Source organism: Salvelinus sp. IW2-2015, linkage group LG16 (assembly GCF_002910315.2).
Source record: "Salvelinus sp. IW2-2015 linkage group LG16, ASM291031v2, whole genome shotgun sequence".
NCBI lineage: Eukaryota > Metazoa > Chordata > Actinopteri > Salmoniformes > Salmonidae > Salvelinus > Salvelinus sp. IW2-2015.
The window spans coordinates 18,086,210-18,104,439 of NC_036856.1; the positions used below are offsets into that span (position 1 = coordinate 18,086,210).

Genomic DNA, 18,230 nt, shown 5'->3' on the forward strand with positions numbered 1-18,230 from the left:
CCCCCCCTCTGTCTGTGGCCCACATAGGGTTAAGATCTCCAGCTTCCGTCCAGGAACCTGGAGGTGCGAACCAGTATCACATTTACAGCTCGGTCGTTCCCACACCCGATTTGCTGCGCTGTGTGTGTATGTGTGTGTTTGTGTGAATATACAGTATATATATGTTCCTACATTGGTGTGTCATTGGAAGCCTGTCACTCTGTCTCTGTAACTCTATATTGGTAGTTGCAGCGTGGCTTAACCTTCATGACAGGCTCTTGTGGAACTGATTTGCACACATAATTGGAAACGCATGTGGGTGAAACTGAGAAGACTGAGGACGAGTCTGTCCTGACATGAGACTACAGTTGTAGGTTGTCGTCTGTCTGTGTAAAGGGCACCCAGAGGCACCCCATGGAAATGGTTTGTGTCCCACACACGGAAATGTCTGAACCAGCCCTCTTGTTGGAAACACTCAAGAATGCAGACAGAGCATGGTCAAATTATTTATCATCGTACATTTCAATTACTGTTTTTGTGTGTCTGTAAATCATGAAAAAAACAACCACAATTTCACGACCTTTCCACTTTCATATGTCTGTGATGATCAGTGAATTGTTTCTTGAAGTTTGGATGATATGAGTAGCACCTCTGATCCTACCTCTGTCTCCATCTCAGTCTCCAGTTTGCTACATATCCAGGTGCCCTGGTGTCAGAGTATGGGGTATACCCGTGGCTGTGAGTCCAAGCTGGTCACACAGGGATACATTTGGCCCTGGAAACTGTAAACTGCCTGACAGTCATCTATGTCTTGCTGGGTCCCTTTGATTCCAGTCAGCTCCTAGGTTATATGAGCCAGCAGTAGACATATTAGAGAGAGAGGCCCTCCAGAGCAGCTTGACTGGCTTGCCGGGGACAGGACAGTGCCCCTGCTACACCCTGGAACCATGTTCCAGAATCTCCATTTCAGTTTTAGGCTGTGTACTCATCCCATTTAACCAAATTATCCAAAGCTGGGTTGTTGAGATGTTGGAAACAAACATTATTATTWTTTTTTTTTCAAAAACAGGGTTTGGGTTTAGTATGGCCAATTGTACAATAGAATAGTACAGTAGTCAGTCAGGCTATGCGTATGAGCTGTAAATGGTAAAGGGCTAATTAGTGTCCCTACTGGTCTCCCTCTGTATGTACAGGATGTTTTCATTAGGGTCTCCTCTCAGTCCTCAGCCTGCAGCTGCTCTCCAGCTCTTCCTTTTCCCACAGTTTGAGTAAATACTTCCTATCAACCTGGGAAACATCACAGCCCACTAAACCTGGGCTATGCTCATAGACTGTGACTGTTCTGGTCATGAGCGGGACATTCTCTGACAGTGGCTGGCTTTGTGCATGGAGGATTTGCCCATACATTGTAGGAGGGTGGTGCAAGTCTTCTCAAGTTGGTTTTATTGACAGTAGAAAATTAGATTCCACTGAACTGCAATAGTTGTATCTTTTCCAACCCATGACATGGTACTCCTTAGTGTTGCTCACTCCACTGTCTTGTTCAAATCAAATCAAATCAAATTTTATTAGTCACATACACATGGTTAGCAGATGTTAATGCGAGTGTAGCGAAATGCTTGTGCTTCTAGTTCCGACAATGCAGTAATAACCAACAAGTAATCTAACCTAACAATTCCACAACTACTACCTTATACACACACACAAGTGTAAAGGGATAAAGAATATGTACATAAAGATATATGAATGAGTGGTGGTACAGAACGGCCATGGAGCAGAAGCAGTAGATGTATAGAGTACGGTATATACATATGAGATGAGTACTGTAGGGTATGTAAACATAAAGTGGCATAGTTTAAAGTGGCTAGTGGTACATGTATACATAAAGATGGCAAGATGCAGTAGATGATGTAGAGTACAGTATATAACATATGAGGGGTAATGTAGGGTATGTAAACATTATATTAAGTGGCATTGTTTAAAGTGGCTAGTGGTACATTTTTACATAATTTCCATCAATTCCATTTAAAGTGGCTGGAGTTGAGTCAGTATGTTGGCAGCGGCCGCTAAATGTTAGTGGTGGCTGTTTAACAGTCTGATGGCCTTGAGATAGAAGCTGTTTTTCAGTTCTCGGTCCCTGCTTTGATGCACCTGTACTGACCTCGCCTTCTGGATGATAGCGGGGTGACAGGCAGTGGCTTGGGTGGTTGTTGTCCTTGATGATCTTTATGGCCTTCCTGTGACATCGGGTGGTGTAGGTGTCCTGGAGGGAGGTAGTTTGCCCCGGTGATGCGTTCTGCAGACCTCACTACCCTCTGGAGAGCCTTACGGTTGTGGGCGGAGCAGTTGCCGTACCAGGCGGTGATACAGCCCGACAGGATGCTCTCGATTGTGCATCTGTAGAAGTTTGTGAGTGCTTTGGTGACAACCGAATTTCTTCAGCCTCCTGAGGTTGAAGAGGCGTGCTGCGCCTCTTCACAACGCTGTCTGTGTGGGTGGACCAATTCAGTTTGTCCGTGATGTGTACACGAGGAACTTAAAACTTTCCACCTTCTCCACTACTGACCCGTCGATGTGGGGGGGGTGCTCCCTCTGCTGTTTCCTGAAGTCCACAATCATCTCCTTTGTTTTGTTGACGTTGAGTGTGAGGTTATTTTCCTGACACCACACTCCGGGGCCCTCACCTCCCTGTAGGCCGTCTCGTCGTTGTTGGTAATCAAGCCTACCAGTAGTGTCATCCGCAAACTTGATGATTGAGTTGGAGGCGTGCATGGCCACGCAGTCGTGGGTGAACAGGGAGTACAGGAGAGGGCTCAGAACGCACCCTTGTGGGGCCCCAGTGTTGAGGATCAGCGGGGTGGAGATGTTGTTACCTACCCTCACCACCTGGGGGCGGCCGTCAGGAAGTCCAGGACCCGCACAGGGCGGGGTCGAGACCCAGGGTCTCGAGCTTGATGACGAGTTTGGAGGGTACTATGGTGTTAAATGCTGAGCTGTAATCGATGAACAGCATTCTCACATGGGTATTCCTCTTGTCCAGATGGTTAGGGCAGTGTGCAGTGTGGTTGCGATTGCGTCGTCTGTGGACTCTTGGGTCGGGAAGCAAATTGGAGTGGGTCTAGAGTGTCCGGTAGGGTGGAGGTGATATGGTCCTTGACTAGTCTCTCAAAGCACTTCATGATGACGGAAGTGAGTGCTACGGGCGGTATCGTTTAGCTCAGTTACCTTAGCTTTCTTGGGAACAGGAACAATGGTGGCCCTCTTGAAGCATGTGGGAACAGCAGACTGGGATAAGGATTGATTGAATATGTCCGTAAACACACCACCAGCTGGTCTGCGCATGCTCTGAGGACGCGGCTGGGAATGCCGTCTGGGCCTGCAGCCTTGCGAGGGTTAAAACGTTTAAATGTTTTACTCACCTCGGCTGCAGTGAAGGAGAGCCCGCAGGTTTGGTAGGGGCCGTGTCAGTGGCACTGTATTGTCCTCAAAGCGGGCAAAAAAGTTGTTTAGCCTGTCTGGGAGCAAGACTCCTGGTCCGCGACGGGCTGGTTTTCTTCTTGTAATCCGTGATTGACTGTAGACCTGCCACATACCTCTTGTGTCTGAGCTGTTGAATTGCGACTCGATTTGTCTCTGTACTGGGACTTAGCCTGTTTGTTTGCCTTGCGGAGAGAATAGCTACACTGTTTGTATTCGGTCATGCTTCCGGTCACCTTGCCCTGGTTAAAAGCAGTGGTTCGCGCTTTCAGTTTCACGCGAATGCTGCCGTCAATCCACGGTTTCTGGTTTGGGAATGTTTTAATCGTTGCTGTGGGTACGACATCGTCAATGCACTTCCTAATGAACTCGCTCACCGAATCAGCATATTCGTCAATATTGTTGTTGGACGCAATGCGGAACATATTCCAATCCGCGTGATCGAAGCAGTCTTGAAGCGTGGATTCAGATTGGTCGGACCAGCGTTGAACAGACCTGAGCGCGGGAGCTTGTTGTTTTAGTTTCTGTTTGTAGGCTGGAATCAACAAAATGGAGTCGTGGTCAGCTTTTCCGAAAGGGGGGCGGGGGAGTGCATTGTTGTGTGCATATTAAGGAAGGAGGTATTGGCACTGTTCTGTCATTGAAGACTCAGATGCAGCTGAACAGTTCACTTGATATGGATGAAAATACCCGGGGGAAAAATGCTGACAGTCCGCACTTTAACTTCATAGTCATTGTTTGATTTCAAATCCAAACTTTTGTAATATAGAGCCCCAAAAAATAAAAAAGGGTTCACTGTCCCAATAATTACAGAGGGCACTGTAATTCATATCATAGGCCTAGAGTAACTGTAGAGCTCTTTTTACTTGCACACAATATAGCTGGACCACCCCATCCTGTCCCTAGGGGTCCACAGCACTGCAGCGCCCCAACCCAACACACCCCACTCAGCTTTACGATCTTAGTGAAACATTCATTATTGGTTTCAGGTGTGATAGGCCAAGGCCAGAGTGTCAACCAACAATACGGCAGACCTCAAGGGCCAGGACTGAGCAGCCCAGCAGCTAGGGATGGCCTAAATAGGTATCTCCCCTGACGTGGGCATGTTTTCAATATAGACTCCTTTTGTCATACAGTATTCTGTATAAGGCATCCAGACCTTATGAAAATTGCACAGTATACCTGTAATCTTGTAATATATCAAATCTAGTGATACATGACTTGACATTTCTGCCATTCATTGTGATATTGTGGAAGGATAACCAACCTAATTAATAATTCCAAAATTAAATCTATAATCGGCTTCCTATTTCCAACAAAGCATCCTTCACTCATGCTGCCAAACATACCCTCGTAAAACTGACTATCCTACCGATCTTTGACTTGTCATTTATAAAATAGCCTCCAACACTCTAATCAGCAAATTGGATGCAGTCTATCACAGTGCAATCCGTTTTGTCACCAAAGCTCCATATACTACTGTCACGACTACCGCCGAAGTCGGCTCCTCTCCTTGTTCGGGCGGCGTTCGGCGATCGACGTCACCGGCTTACTAGCCATTGCCGCTCCATTTTTCATATATCCATTTGTCTTGTCTTGCTTCCATACACACCTGGTTTTCATTTCCCCAATCAATCTACTTGTATTTAACCCTCTGTTTCCCATCATGTTTTGTGTGTAATTGTTTCATGTTATTGTGGTGTCTTATTACGTGCTTTACTTTTGTTATGTTCTGTGTTTTGAGCGCATTTGATTTATGTAGTGCTCTCGTTTTGGAACTAAAATAAAAGTGCGCCTGTTTACCTCACGCTACTCTCCTGCACCTGACTTCGCCTCTTATACACCCGTTTGACAGAATTACACACCTCCAATGGAGTCAGCAGGAGCAGGTACCCCGGTTAGAGAGAGTCGAGGAGCGCGTCCAGGAACATTCGGCCATGTCATCTTGGTGCCATGATGGATCGCATTGTCCAGACCATGGACCGCTGGGAGAGACAGGAAGTCTCTCCAGTGCCTCGACCAGCACAACCGGGGTTGTCTCCACCTGTTCCATCCGGAGAGAATTCCAGTGGGATACGTCTCTCCCTTCCCAGGGAGTATGATGGAACGGCAGCACAGTGCCAGGGATTCTTGTTACAACTGGACCTCTACCTKGCCACTGTGCACCCAGCTCCCTCAGGAGGGGAGAGAGTGGCCGCCCTCGTCTCCTGCCTCACAGGAAGAGCGCTGGAGTGGGCAAACGCCGTATGGAGAGAAGGAGACACGGCGCCAGACCACTTTGAGGAGTTCACCCGTCGCTTCAGGGCCGTCTTCGACCATCCACCTGAGGGCAGAGTGGCGGGGGAGAGGCTCTTCCATTTGAGACAGGGAACGAGGAGCACCCAGGACTTCGCCCTGGAATTCCGGACCTTGGCTGCCGGAGCAGTCTGGAACGACAGGGCCCTCATCGACCACTATCGATGCAGCCTACGAGAGGACGCAGCTGGGAATTTTATCGACAGAGCATTAGCCATTAGGTTAGGGATCCCCATTTTTCCTATAGTTAGACCCTTCCCGGTACACGCTCTAGATAGTCGACCATTAGGGTCCGGGCTAATCAAGGAGGCCACCATCTCTTTGGCCATGGTTATGCAGGGGAGTCATGAGGAGAGGATCAGTCTCTTTCTCATTGACTCTCCTGCGTTTCCTGTGGTACTAGGCCTTCCTTGGTTGGCTCTGCATAACCCCACTATTTCCTGGCAACAGAGGGCTCTCATGGGGTGGTCGCGAGAGTGCTCAGGGAGGTGTGTAGGGGTTTCCGTTGGTGCAACCACGGTGGAAAGTCCAGACCAGGTCTCCACCGTGCACATCCCCCAGAATATGCCGATTTGGCWCTCGCCTTCTGTAAAAAGAAGGCGACTCAATTACCACCTCATCGACGGGGGGATTGAGCGATAAATCTCCTGGCAGACGCTGCGCTTCCCAGGAGTCATGTGTATCCCCTGTCGCAAGTGGAGACAGTGGCTATGGATACATATGTCTCTGAATCCCTGCGTCAGGGGTACATTCGACCCTCTACTTCACCCGCCTCCTCAAGTTTATTTTTTGTGAAGATGAAGGATGGAGGTTTACGCCCGTGCATTGACGATAGAGGTCTCAATCAAATCACGGTGAGGTACAGTTACCCGCTACCTCTTATCGCCACGGCGATTGAGTCAATGCAAGGGGCGCGCTTCTTCACGAAACTGGATCTCAGGAGTGCGTATCCGGGAGGGAGAGGAGTGGAAGACAGCGTTCAGTACCACCACAGGGCATTATGAGTACCTCGTCATGCCGTACGGGTTGATGAATGCTCCATCAGCTTTCCAATCCTTTGTAGACGAGATTTTTAGGGACCTTCACGGGCAGGGTGTAGTGGTGTATATCGATGACATTCTGATTTACTCTGCTACACTCGCCGAACATGTGTCCTTGGTGTGCAAGGTACTTGGACGACTTTTGGAGCATGACCTGTACGTCAAGGCTGAGAAATGCCTGTTCTTTCAGCAGGCCGTCTCCTTCCTAGGGTATCGCATTTCCACATCAGGGGTGGAGATGGAGAGTGACCGCATTGCAGCCGTGCGTAATTGGCCGACTCCCACCACGGTAAAGGAGGTGCAGCAATTTTTAGGGTTCACCAATTACTACCGGAGATTTATCTGGGGTTTTGGCCAGATTGCTGCGCCCATTACCTCACTGCTGAAGGGGGATCCTGTAAGGTTGCGGTGGTTGGCTGAGGCGGACAGGGCTTTTGGGCAACTAAGAGCTCTGTTTACTTCGGCTCCAGTGCTGGCCCATCCGGATCCCTCTTTGGCATTCATAGTGGAGGTGGACGCGTCCGAGGCTGGGATAGAAGTCGTGCTCTCACAGCGCTCATACACGGCACCGAAACTCCGCCCCTGTGCTTCCTTCTCGAAGAAGCTCAGCCCAGCGGAGCATAACTATGATGTGGGGGACCGGGAGTTGTTGGCTGTGGTTAAAGCGTTGAAAGCGTGGAGACATTGGATTGAGGGGGGCTAAACACCCTTTTCTCATCTGGACTGACCACCACAACCTGGAGTACATCCAGGCAGCGAGGAGACTGAATCCTCGTCAGGCAAGGTGGGCCATGTTCTTTACCCGTTTTGTGTTTACCCTGTCCTACAGACCAGGTTCCCAGAATAAGAAGGCAGACACACTGTCTGTATGACACAGAGGAGCGACCCATGGATCAGACTCCCATACTCCCGGCCTCCTGCCTGGTAGCGCCGGTCGTGTGGGATCTGGATGCGGACATTGAGCAGGCGTTGCGTACAGAGCCCGCTCCCCTCCAGTGTCCCCTTGGGCGTATGTACGTCCCGTCTGCTGTCCGTGACCAGTTGATCTCTTGGGCCCATACCTCTCCCTCCTCTGGTCATCCGGGGATCAGTCGGACGGTGCGCTATCTGACTGGGAAGTACTGGTGGCCCACTTTGGCTAAGGACGTGAGGGTTTATGTCTCCTCCTGCTCGGTGTGTGCCCAGTGTAATGCTCCGAGACACCTGCCCAGAGGTAAGTTACATCCCATACCCGTTCCACAATAACCTCGGTCACATCTGTCAGTGGATTTCCTAATGGATCTTCCTCCCTCATAGGGAAACACCACGATCCTGGTCGTTGTGGATCGTTTTTCTAAGTCCTGTCGTCTCCTCCCTCTGCCTGGTCTCCCTACGGCCCTACAGACTGTGGAGGCCCTGTTCACACACGTCTTCCGGCACTACGGGGTGCCTGAGGATATAGTGTCGGATCGGGGTCCCCAGTTCACGTCGAGAGTTTGGAAGGCGTTTATGGAACGTCTGGGGGTCTCGATTAGCCTTACCTCAGGTTTTCACCCCGAGAGTAACGGGCAGGTAGAGAGAGTCAATCAAGATGTGGGCAGGTTTCTGAGGTCCTATTGCCAGGACCGGCCGGGGGAGTGGGCAGCGTTTGTGCCCTGGGCCGAGATGGCACAGAACTGGGGTACCAGCCGGTTCTGGCACCGTGGCATCAGGGTCAGACCGAGACTCCTGCGGTGGACGAATGGTTTAGGCGCGCGGAGGAGACATGGGAGGCCGCCCGTGTCCATCTCCAGCAAGCCGCTCGTCGTCAGAAAGCCAGCGTGGACCGTCACCGCAGTGAGACCCCGGTGTTCGCATCGGGGGACCGGGTCTGGCTCTCGACCCATAACCTGCCCCTCCGCCTGCCCTGCCGGAAGCTGGGTCCTCGGTTTGTGGGGACATTTAAAGTCCTGAGGAGGGTGAACAAGGTATGTTATAGGTTACAACTCCCCCCTGATTATCGTATTAACCCCTCGTTCCATGTGTCTCTCCTCAGGCCGGTGGTGGCTGGTCYGCTCCAGGAATCTGAGGTGCGGGAGGTCCCTCCGCCCCCTTTGGACATCGAGGGGGCCCCGGCGTACATTGYTCGTTCCATCCTGGATTCGAGGCGTCGGGTGGGGGGCCTTCAGTACCTCGTGGAGTGGGAGGGGTATGGGCCGGAGGAGAGGTGCTGGGTTCCGTTTGCAGATGTTTTGGATCCTGAACTGCTGCGGGCGTTTCACCGAGTTCACCATGCGCAATGCCAAGCGTCGGCTGGAGTGGTGTAAAGCTCGCAGCCATTGGTCTCTGGAGCAGTGGAAACCTGCTCAGATAAGGCATGACAAAGAAATACCTTGCCGTACATTTATACATTAAATTATCCAAGAATATAATAAATGGTTCAATAATTGAAATGACCATTATTCCCAGATCCCAAACTGTGGCATACTCATCAAATCAAGATGGAACTTTGTATCCATTCACTGATTGTTATAATATTCTACAAAATGTGTCACCATCTGATCCTTCTAAGACATGATGAGCATAGTGTTGTGTACTGACTGTGCACCATGACAGTGAAGCCTGCAGATATGTTGATACCRTGTCAGTGTGAAAAGTAGAGAATGAGCTAGGGAAACTGACAGATCAATAATGTTACGTTGCTATACTGACTGTGATTGGGGCAAAATAATATCTGAAGTTAGCCAATTTTTGGCTAGCTTTAATGGTACATCAACTGGCAAAAAACGAACCAAGTTAATTTACTTATGTTGATACGGGACAAAACAAAGGCAATTTCAGAATGTGGGAGAGTCATGTCCCCCCGTCCCCAGTGAATGTTGTGCCCCTGGGGTAAAGGGTTAGGTTCAATTGTTTGGTCCCCACAAGGTTGGTAAAACCAACGTGTGTGTGTGTTGTGTGAGCGTGCATGGATGTGTCTTTGTTTAATAGATGGAACACATACTGTAAATGTCTATAAGTGTGTGAGATGTGTAGGTGCCTAATGTCTGAGTATGTATAATGTGTCATTCTCTCCTCTGAGTATGTGTGTGAGAGGGTGAAAGTCCATCAGTGAATGTAATTCAGCTTTTGAACATTCGAAACCATTTTCCCTGGCTTCCCACCTGCATTCCAATTGCTCGTTACTCAATGGGAAATATCTGGCAAACGCAGCATTATAGCAGCTTTCGAAGTGGTCATCCCATCCCTGACAAGCCAGTTTTACTAACTCCATTAGTAGTAATGTATTGCATTGACAATGTTTGTTGTTTAGCGTACTTCATCTATTTAATTGTATTTGTTGAACTTGAGTACTTTGAGTACATACTTGTGCATTCTAAGTAGTTAAATAACAGTGCGGATGATGACACCAAACAAACATTTTTGTGTGTGTAAATCTAAATGTCCTAGGCATCATGCCAGTACAATCTGTTAATTCAAACAAGTATTCATTCTCCGTAAGCCCCTTCCCCCCCACTTCTTGCAGTTCCACCTGTTGGTCTCCCTCCTCCACCCCCTCATCCCCTCCACCCTCCCTTTTCTAAACCATAATCCTGGGAAGCTGGATTAGGGGTTTGGGGTCAAATGCTTTACAGGAGAAGGTTACCCTTTTCACAGTGCTAGAATGGTTTGCTTGGGCGCTGCTGTCGAGTTTGCAGTCAAGCCAGTAAAAGTGAGAATGTGACTTGGTGAAATGTAAAATGGGCTTCAGGATGACTGATAAGAACGCATGCAGCCAGACGTTCTACATTTTGATCAGTGTTGTCAAAAAAGGTTATGAAACGGTAATGACCGATGGCCTGATTAGAGGTAGTGGGTGCTGAGGGGCTTAGGGGTGGAGATGTTATGTCCTCTCTGGTCATAAAAAAGGTTGTATAATCTGTGATCATGTCTCTGTAACGGCATACCTGGCCTGGGAACCTCACGCTTCACTGATAAACACAGGGATTAAGAGCTCTGGTTCCACTGATCTACTGATCCCATGTAGAGAGAGAGAGAGAGATTCTTTTAAACGTATTATGTTAAATGAAGGTTAAATAAAAAATAAACAAAATAAATCCCACACTTACGGTAAGATATTTTCAGAGCGTTATTACGGACACCATTTGCTCAGCATGGGGTGCAGGAATAGTACCAGGGTTTCTCAATTTAACCCTGACAGATCCTCCAGCCAAGAATACCCAGTCAGTCAGTAGGTTTTTGTTTCAGCCGTGGGCTGCCTGCTTGTCGTTGAACCGGGATGGTTCCTTCTAAGCTGTGGAAGTATATGGTGTTTGCCTAAGCACAGATCTCCTTATACAGCCCTAATAATGATTCCATTAATTGAGTTAATTGTGAAATTCTCTCATTTCTGTGTCTGTTTTGGATTAAAGCTGGAAAGTCTGCTAGACTGCAGTGATCGAAGGAGTGGACTGGCCTTCTGCTGACTCACCTTCTGTAGTAAAATAATGTCGTTTGAGAGATCAAGTGCTTTTAAGATATCCTAGCTTGATTTGTTTCTCCATGTTTAAAATCAAATGTATATGTGTAGGCTATGTATTTTTCTTCAAACATGTAACTACTGACTAAGCCTAGGTACTAATGGCAGTATTAATGTATGTGCCAGTTAAAACAGCTCAGTCTGTATTGACAGGAGAGCCTGTGCTAGACAGTGTACTGTACTGAATTTCCATAATCTCAAAGCAAAGGCAAGATCCCTAGTTAATGGGTCGGTATGTACAGTAGGGGGCTATAAGTCCTCATTCACTGCTGTGTTCACCTCTCCATCTGTAGATAGCCAGACATATAGAGGGACTAACACACACACACACACACACACACACACACACACACACACACACACACACACACACACGGACACACACGGACACACACACACACGGACAGACATACACACTGAAAACACATCATCCAACACACAGAATGTTTTCCCGACAATAAGTCAGGAACAATAGCAGGCATCTCAAACACAACAGCTGTGATGAGTAATATTACTCCTGTGGGACATTAGGGAGAACTCTGTGTGACTGTGTTGGGAGGGAGTTGGGGGGTTTGTATACCCTAAGTATATAATGGAATTTTGTAGACTTGTATGAGAGGGGTTTTGTGTGTGTGTCTAGTCCTGAAGAAGTGTCCCAGTTGCTGTCTCTCTTCCATCTGTCAGAATGCCATCAGACTGACATCAGAACGGGGGTGTTCCCACTGAACCCAGTACCACCTCACCCCTCTAAAGTCATATTATGTACACACACACACATGAGCAGACAGGCACATGCATACAATAAGAAAAGCTTTCTCTCACTTATACCCATTGTAAGATAAAAGGCAAGAAAGATCATTTTTACAATGTGTTTTCACCATTCCATCTTCTTCTGTCTTTTTTTTCTCTCTCTCTCTCTCTCTGGCTGTGCAGACACGTTCCAGTCTCTTCTGTCGTTCACTCTGAACCTGACCAGTGCTCTGTTTGACAGTGCCTATGAGCCCCTCTCCCAGGATGCTCGCCCCCTGGTGGCAGACCTCTTCTCCGTCCTCTCTCTCTTCCTGGGAGGAGACGGCAACACCTCCATGGAGCGCTCCGTGCACCGATTCTATGATGACCTCTTCCCACTGGTGTACCGGCGCCTTGTCAACCCTGGCCTGGCCTCGTCCCCGCCCTCCTCTGAGCACAGTGAGTGTCTGCGCAAGACGCGCCAGGATGTCAACCCGTTTGGGCCCCACCCTCGTGCCCTGGCCGAGGGGCTGACCCGGGCTCTGAGTGCAGGGCGGGCACTGAGCCGGGCACTGATGATGGGGGCAGAGGTACTGAACGCCACAGAGCGGGCAGGGCTGGCCAGGGAGTGTGGGCGTGCTCTGGTGAGAATGCAGTACTGCCCCCACTGCAGGGGCCTGACCCTGATCCGGCCATGTGGAGGACTATGTCTTAACGTAATGCGGGGTTGCCTGGTGGGGCTCTCGGAGCTAGACGGGCCCTGGAGGCACTATGTGGCCCTGCTGCAGGAGCTGACGGGGGCCCTGGCCGGGGGCCACGATCTGGAGCTGGCCCTGCTGGGCATCAGGAACCACATCAACGACGCCATCCTGCACGCACAGCTGCATGGGCCACGCATCAGCGCCATCGTGAGTCAGCACCTCACCCATCACTCACACTTCACCTGTCTTAGGACTGTACTGATATGACACACCTCCCAAGGCCCATGATGACACATCTTGAGCACATTACCACCCCTCATAGGACACATGTCACTGAAAATCATGGTATGTCTCAACCGTCATATAAAACTTGTTTTCTTAAGTATTTGTGTTCTCTATTAATGACACCCACAAAAAACCTCTCAAGACTCTTCTGTGTAACTCCGTGGTGGGCAAGGAGTGATGTGGCAAGGAGTTCCTTGGCTGCCTGTTAGGAGTGGGGGGCATGAGGCAGCATGGACCCTCTCTTTTGGCTTTGGACTCAACAGGCTGGGAGATGCGAGGCTGGCAGATTTCTTGGTACTTGTAAAGCAGGGAGCAAGAGAAGAGAGAAGGGAGAATTTGTCTAATTCCACCAAAGCTGAATGTATCCCAGTGAGTCAAACAAGAGACTGTTTACAGAGAAAGACAGACAGGACATGATCTCTTTGCTCACACTAAAGAGAACCTGTGGTGTAGAAAAACATACCTATGTGTATTCTAGCTGAGTGATTTAGTTTAACAAGCTTGAATATTCAATTCTAGCTCCGATGATAAGTAGATTATGGTAATGATTGCACCTGTGGGCCTGATTTAGATTGTGATTATAAATATGATTAAAATTGTATTTATGGTAATGAGACATGAAGGATTACACTATATAACACATATCTGTTTATGTTGTACAGAGGTGTTAGTGCGACAGGAGTGGGGGTCCGTGGGGGCCATCAGCACCCCTCCCCATCCCATCAGCACCCCTCTCTGTTACTGGCACATTATTTGTAGTAGTCTTTTTACGGTCTCCCTGCCACCCCCAGGATCAARTGTTGCTCACTCACTGGTTCAATAGGGCTAGGATGGCTGGTTACCCTCTGGGCCGGCATTTGAGGTCTGGACCCAGAGACGGGAAGGGAACCCCCCCCCTTTCTTATGACTCATTCACCTTTCACAAACGTCTGCACATTCACTCTTTCACACCTTTTGCTTTTCGCCTCCTCTTCCTCCTGCTCCTTTTCCACTGTTTAACATTTCTTTCCCTCCCCACACAGATGTGTGTGCGCATTTTGTATGCGTGTTTATAATCCTTTATAATATAGGGGGATTATCATTCTAGATGTCCTGCTGCATGTCTTTCCTGTGGAGATAAACCTCCTCCTACAGTAACATATACCAAACTACCAGAGATAGAGGCGATGTGGGCCTATGTAGCTACAGTAAATCATGTGTTCGTTGACAATAACATCCCCTCTTCTGCCTTTCTGACTACTGCTACATAGCCCCTCTCTTTCCCCCTCCATATTCCCTTCACTTCCTCTCTCTTTTCCCCTCCATATTCCCTTCACTACCTCTCTCGTTCCCCCTCCACTACCTCACTCTTTCCCCCTCCATATTCCCTTCACTTAATCTCGTCTTTCCCCCTGCCATATTCCTTCATAACCCTCTCTCTTTCCCCTCCATATTCCCTTCACCTACCTCTCCTCTTTCCCCTCCATATTCCCTTCACTACCTCTCTCCTTCCCTCCATCTTCCTTCACTACATCTCTCTTCTTCCCCTCCATATTCCCTTCACTACCTCTCTCTTTCCCCTCCATATTCCCTTCACTACATAACTCTCTTTTCCCCTCCATAATTCCCTTCACTACCTCTCTCTTTCCCCTCATATTCCCCTTCCACTACCTCTTCCTCTTTCCCCTCCATATTCCCTTCACTACATCTCTCTTTTCCCTCCATATTCCCTTCACTACCTCTCTCTCCCCTCCACTACATCTCTCTTTCCCCTCCATATCCCTCACTACCTCTCTCTTTCCCTCCATTATTCCCTTCACTATCCTTTCCCTTCCCCCCTCCACTCCTCTCTCTTTTCCCCTCCATATTCCCTCACTACATCTCTCTTTCCCCTCCATATTCCCTTCACTACCTCTCTCTTTCCCCCTCCATACCTTCCTTTCCCCCTCCATATTCCTTCAACACCCCTCTCCTTTTCCCCTCCATATTCCTTTCACTACCCCTCTCTTTTCCCCCCTCCATATTCCCTTCACTACCTCTTTTTTTCCCCTCTCTCCTTTCCTTGTCTTACTCCTGTAACGTGGTTTGTTGGGCCAGGTTTCCAGTTGGCCAGGGGAATGGGGAGAGTTGCCTGCTAAGCACATCCATACAAACTGTCCATTAGCCTATCTACTGTAGTTAAGTGTAGGCAGATTGTTATGCGGAGTGGAACAGGGGAACCCATGAGCAGACTCAGACAAGGAGACTGGGATGAAGTAACCAAGGTATTTATTGACACACAGGGGGAGATGGAGTGAAGGTCAGGGGAAGCTCGGACGGGTTGCTGGAACCCATGTGCGGAGGCTGAGGCTGGAGCGAGAGGGGTTGAGACAGGGTAAGCAGGTCCGGAGGGGAATCCAAGGGAGTAGTAGAGTGGGGAATCCAGGACAGAGTAGCAGGATGACAAGCGGTGGGACTGGAGACAGGGACCAGAGTCAGAGTGGGTAGAACTGTAGCGGAGAGGAAAACAGCGTCAGGCAGTGAAAACAGGCACCACAGGATCTGAATAGTAACAAACGGCTAGAACCGTAGACTGACTGAGAAGAGATTACAATCTGGCAGCATGGAAGTGGCAGGGCTGAGTATTTGTAGAGGTCTTGATTATGGAACAGGTTGCAGCTGGTGGGGATCTGCTCTGACTCCAGCACACCTGTCTCCGCCCACACAATCACACACACACAGAGAGAGAGAGGGAGAGAGTACTGGGGGAGTGGTGGCAGGTCAAGGAGACACAGGATGAGCAGTAGAGGGCGTTGCAGGAGCAGATGTGACACAGATGCCTGACGCAGCAGAAGCAGCAGCAGGCCAGAGCAGACAGACACACCAACCTTTCCTCCCTCCCTCTCTCCCTCCGCTCCCACCCCCCACCAGAGCCTGCCAATCACTCCCTATCTGCCAAAACACAACAAGGTAGAGAGGAGAGGAGGTGTCCAAAACAGTCAGTGATGAGAGACTAGAATGACGATAGACTTCAGAAAAACCCACCCGACACAGACGGGTGAAATGTAACATTCTCTTACATTTCAGCATTATTTTCAACTCTTGTACCAGGTATTGCTGTAGCGTGGGATATATGGTGGTAATTAAGAATCCTAGAATCCTAATGAATACATCCAGTTGATTTAAGTGAAAATGCTCAGCAACGCTTATTTGCATCTGCTAATTATATCATCGAGTTATAAAGGATTTATCAATCCTTAGAATCCAGACTGAAAGCTTTGGAGGAGCTAAGCCAGAATTTAGCTGAGCCACGGGGAGGCAGAGTCTCTGATGAGATCTTGATTGACGGGACGCAGGGGCACTTTGGTGATGTCACTCAAGCTCCACCAGTCTTTTGATGAGTTAAAGTCTACTTTATTAGCATGAGCATACTCTTTGTCCTGTAGAATTGTGGGTTTTAAACTGTGTATTTGTGTTCTGGTCTGGCATTGAGCTGTTTTGAGGCTTCCTAAAGGATCTGCCAGCCATTCAGTGGGTTTCCTCTGGTCCTGTCCAGCCATCTATGGCCCCAGTGAATCCCCTCAGAGAGTGTCTGTAGGCAGACCACGGCCTGCCCTCCTGAATGCAAATCCAACTCTGGACAAAGACTCCTCATGCTGACTGGACAACCCTGTCCCACAATGCTTTGAAACTCAGGGCCTGGGACAGAGTGATGAGAACATTTCTGTGGCTAATCTCTGGACAAATAAACTTCTATAGGAACACACACACACCAAGGAGGCTGGTGGGAGGAGCTATAGAAGGACAGGCTCATTGTAATGACTGGAATGGAATGAATAGAACGGAGTCAAATATGTGGTTTACATATGTTTGATGTGTTTGATGCCGTTCCATTTTTTCCATTCCAGCCATTACAATGAGCCTCACGCACACGCACACGCACACGCACACACACACACACACACACACACACACACACACACACACACACACACACACACACTTGAGTACATCTTCCCTCCAGCTTTCCGACAATAGTTGCAATTAGGGGTGACAGTGACAAGCAGATTCCCTTGGTCTTTGGCTTCCCTCTTATAAAAAGAGGATATTTCCCAGATGAATACAAACACATTCTCACAAGTGATACACATGAATACATACACATACCCTTAATGTCAGTGAGCTGGATTGCTGTCTAATCTCTGGGGAAGGCAGTGTGTGTCTCTGTTGGTCTCAGTGGTTTTGTCCCAGCTTTATGTGGGCCTGCTGCCTAACTCAGTTTAGGCAGAGCTTTCTGAAAACGTCCATATTTCACTGTTTCACAGCACCCTACTTACTGTCCAGGGGCCAAATGAGCTAATTCCATTAGAGGGCCTTTAAAGCCTGTCCACAGCTGTGTGTGTGGGGTTGGGAGTGGGTTAAATGGGATCCCTGTCACACTGCCCTATAACTCACCTCCCAGCTACTCTTCCACCGAAAGAAAAGCAGCAGGAGGAGAGAGAGAGAGAGAGAGAGAGAGAGGGAGGAGGAAGAGAGAGAATACAACCATCTTCCAGCTTTTTTTTTTGGGCCACCGATTGCTGATGAATTTAAACCTTGGTTTGTCTCTCTCTTCGTCTCTCTCTCTTCTCTCTCTCTCTCTCTCTCTTCTCTCTCTCTCTCTCTCTCTCTCTTCTCTCTCTCTCTCTCTCTCTCTCTTCTCTCTCTTTCTCTCTCTCATCTCTCTCTCTCTCTCTCTCTTCTCCTCTCTCTCTCTCTCTCTCTCTCTCTCTCTCGTCTCCTCTCTCTCTCTCTCTCTCTCTCTCTCCTCTCTTCTCTCTCCTCTCTCCTCTCGCTCTCCTCTCTCTCTCTCTCTCTCTCTCTCTCCTCTCTCTCTTCTCTCTCTCTCCTCTCTCTCTCTCTCTCTCTCTCTCTCTCTCTCTCTCTCTCTCTCTCTCTCTCTCTCTCCTCCTCTCTCTCTCTCTCTCTCTCTCTCTCTCTCTCTCTCTCTCTCTCTCTTCTCTCTCTTCTTCTCCTCTTCTTCTCTCTTCTCTCCTCCTTCCTCTCTCTTCTCTTCTTTCTCTCTCTCTCTCTCTCTCTCTCTCTCTCTCTCTCTCTCTCTCTCTCTCTTCTCTCTCCTCCTCTCTCTCTCTCTCTCTCTCTCTTCTTCTCTCTCATCTCTCTCACCCCTCTCTCTCTCTCTCTCTCTCTCTCTCTCTCTTCTCTCTCTTCTCTCTCTCTCTCTCTCTGTCTCTCTCTCTCATCTCTCGTCGGATCTCTCTCCTCTCTCATCCATCTTCCTCTCTTCTC

General features: G+C 48.9%; 1 protein-coding gene across 1 annotated transcript in view; it reads left to right on the forward strand.

Annotated features, from left to right (window-relative positions):
- Positions 1 to 18,230, forward strand: part of gpc5b (glypican 5b) — a 77,242-nt gene that overhangs the window by 8,940 nt on the left and 50,072 nt on the right. Inside the window, 1 exon segment of the mRNA XM_070447574.1 lies at positions 12,202 to 12,905. Coding sequence (XP_070303675.1) covers positions 12,202 to 12,905 — 704 coding nt within the window.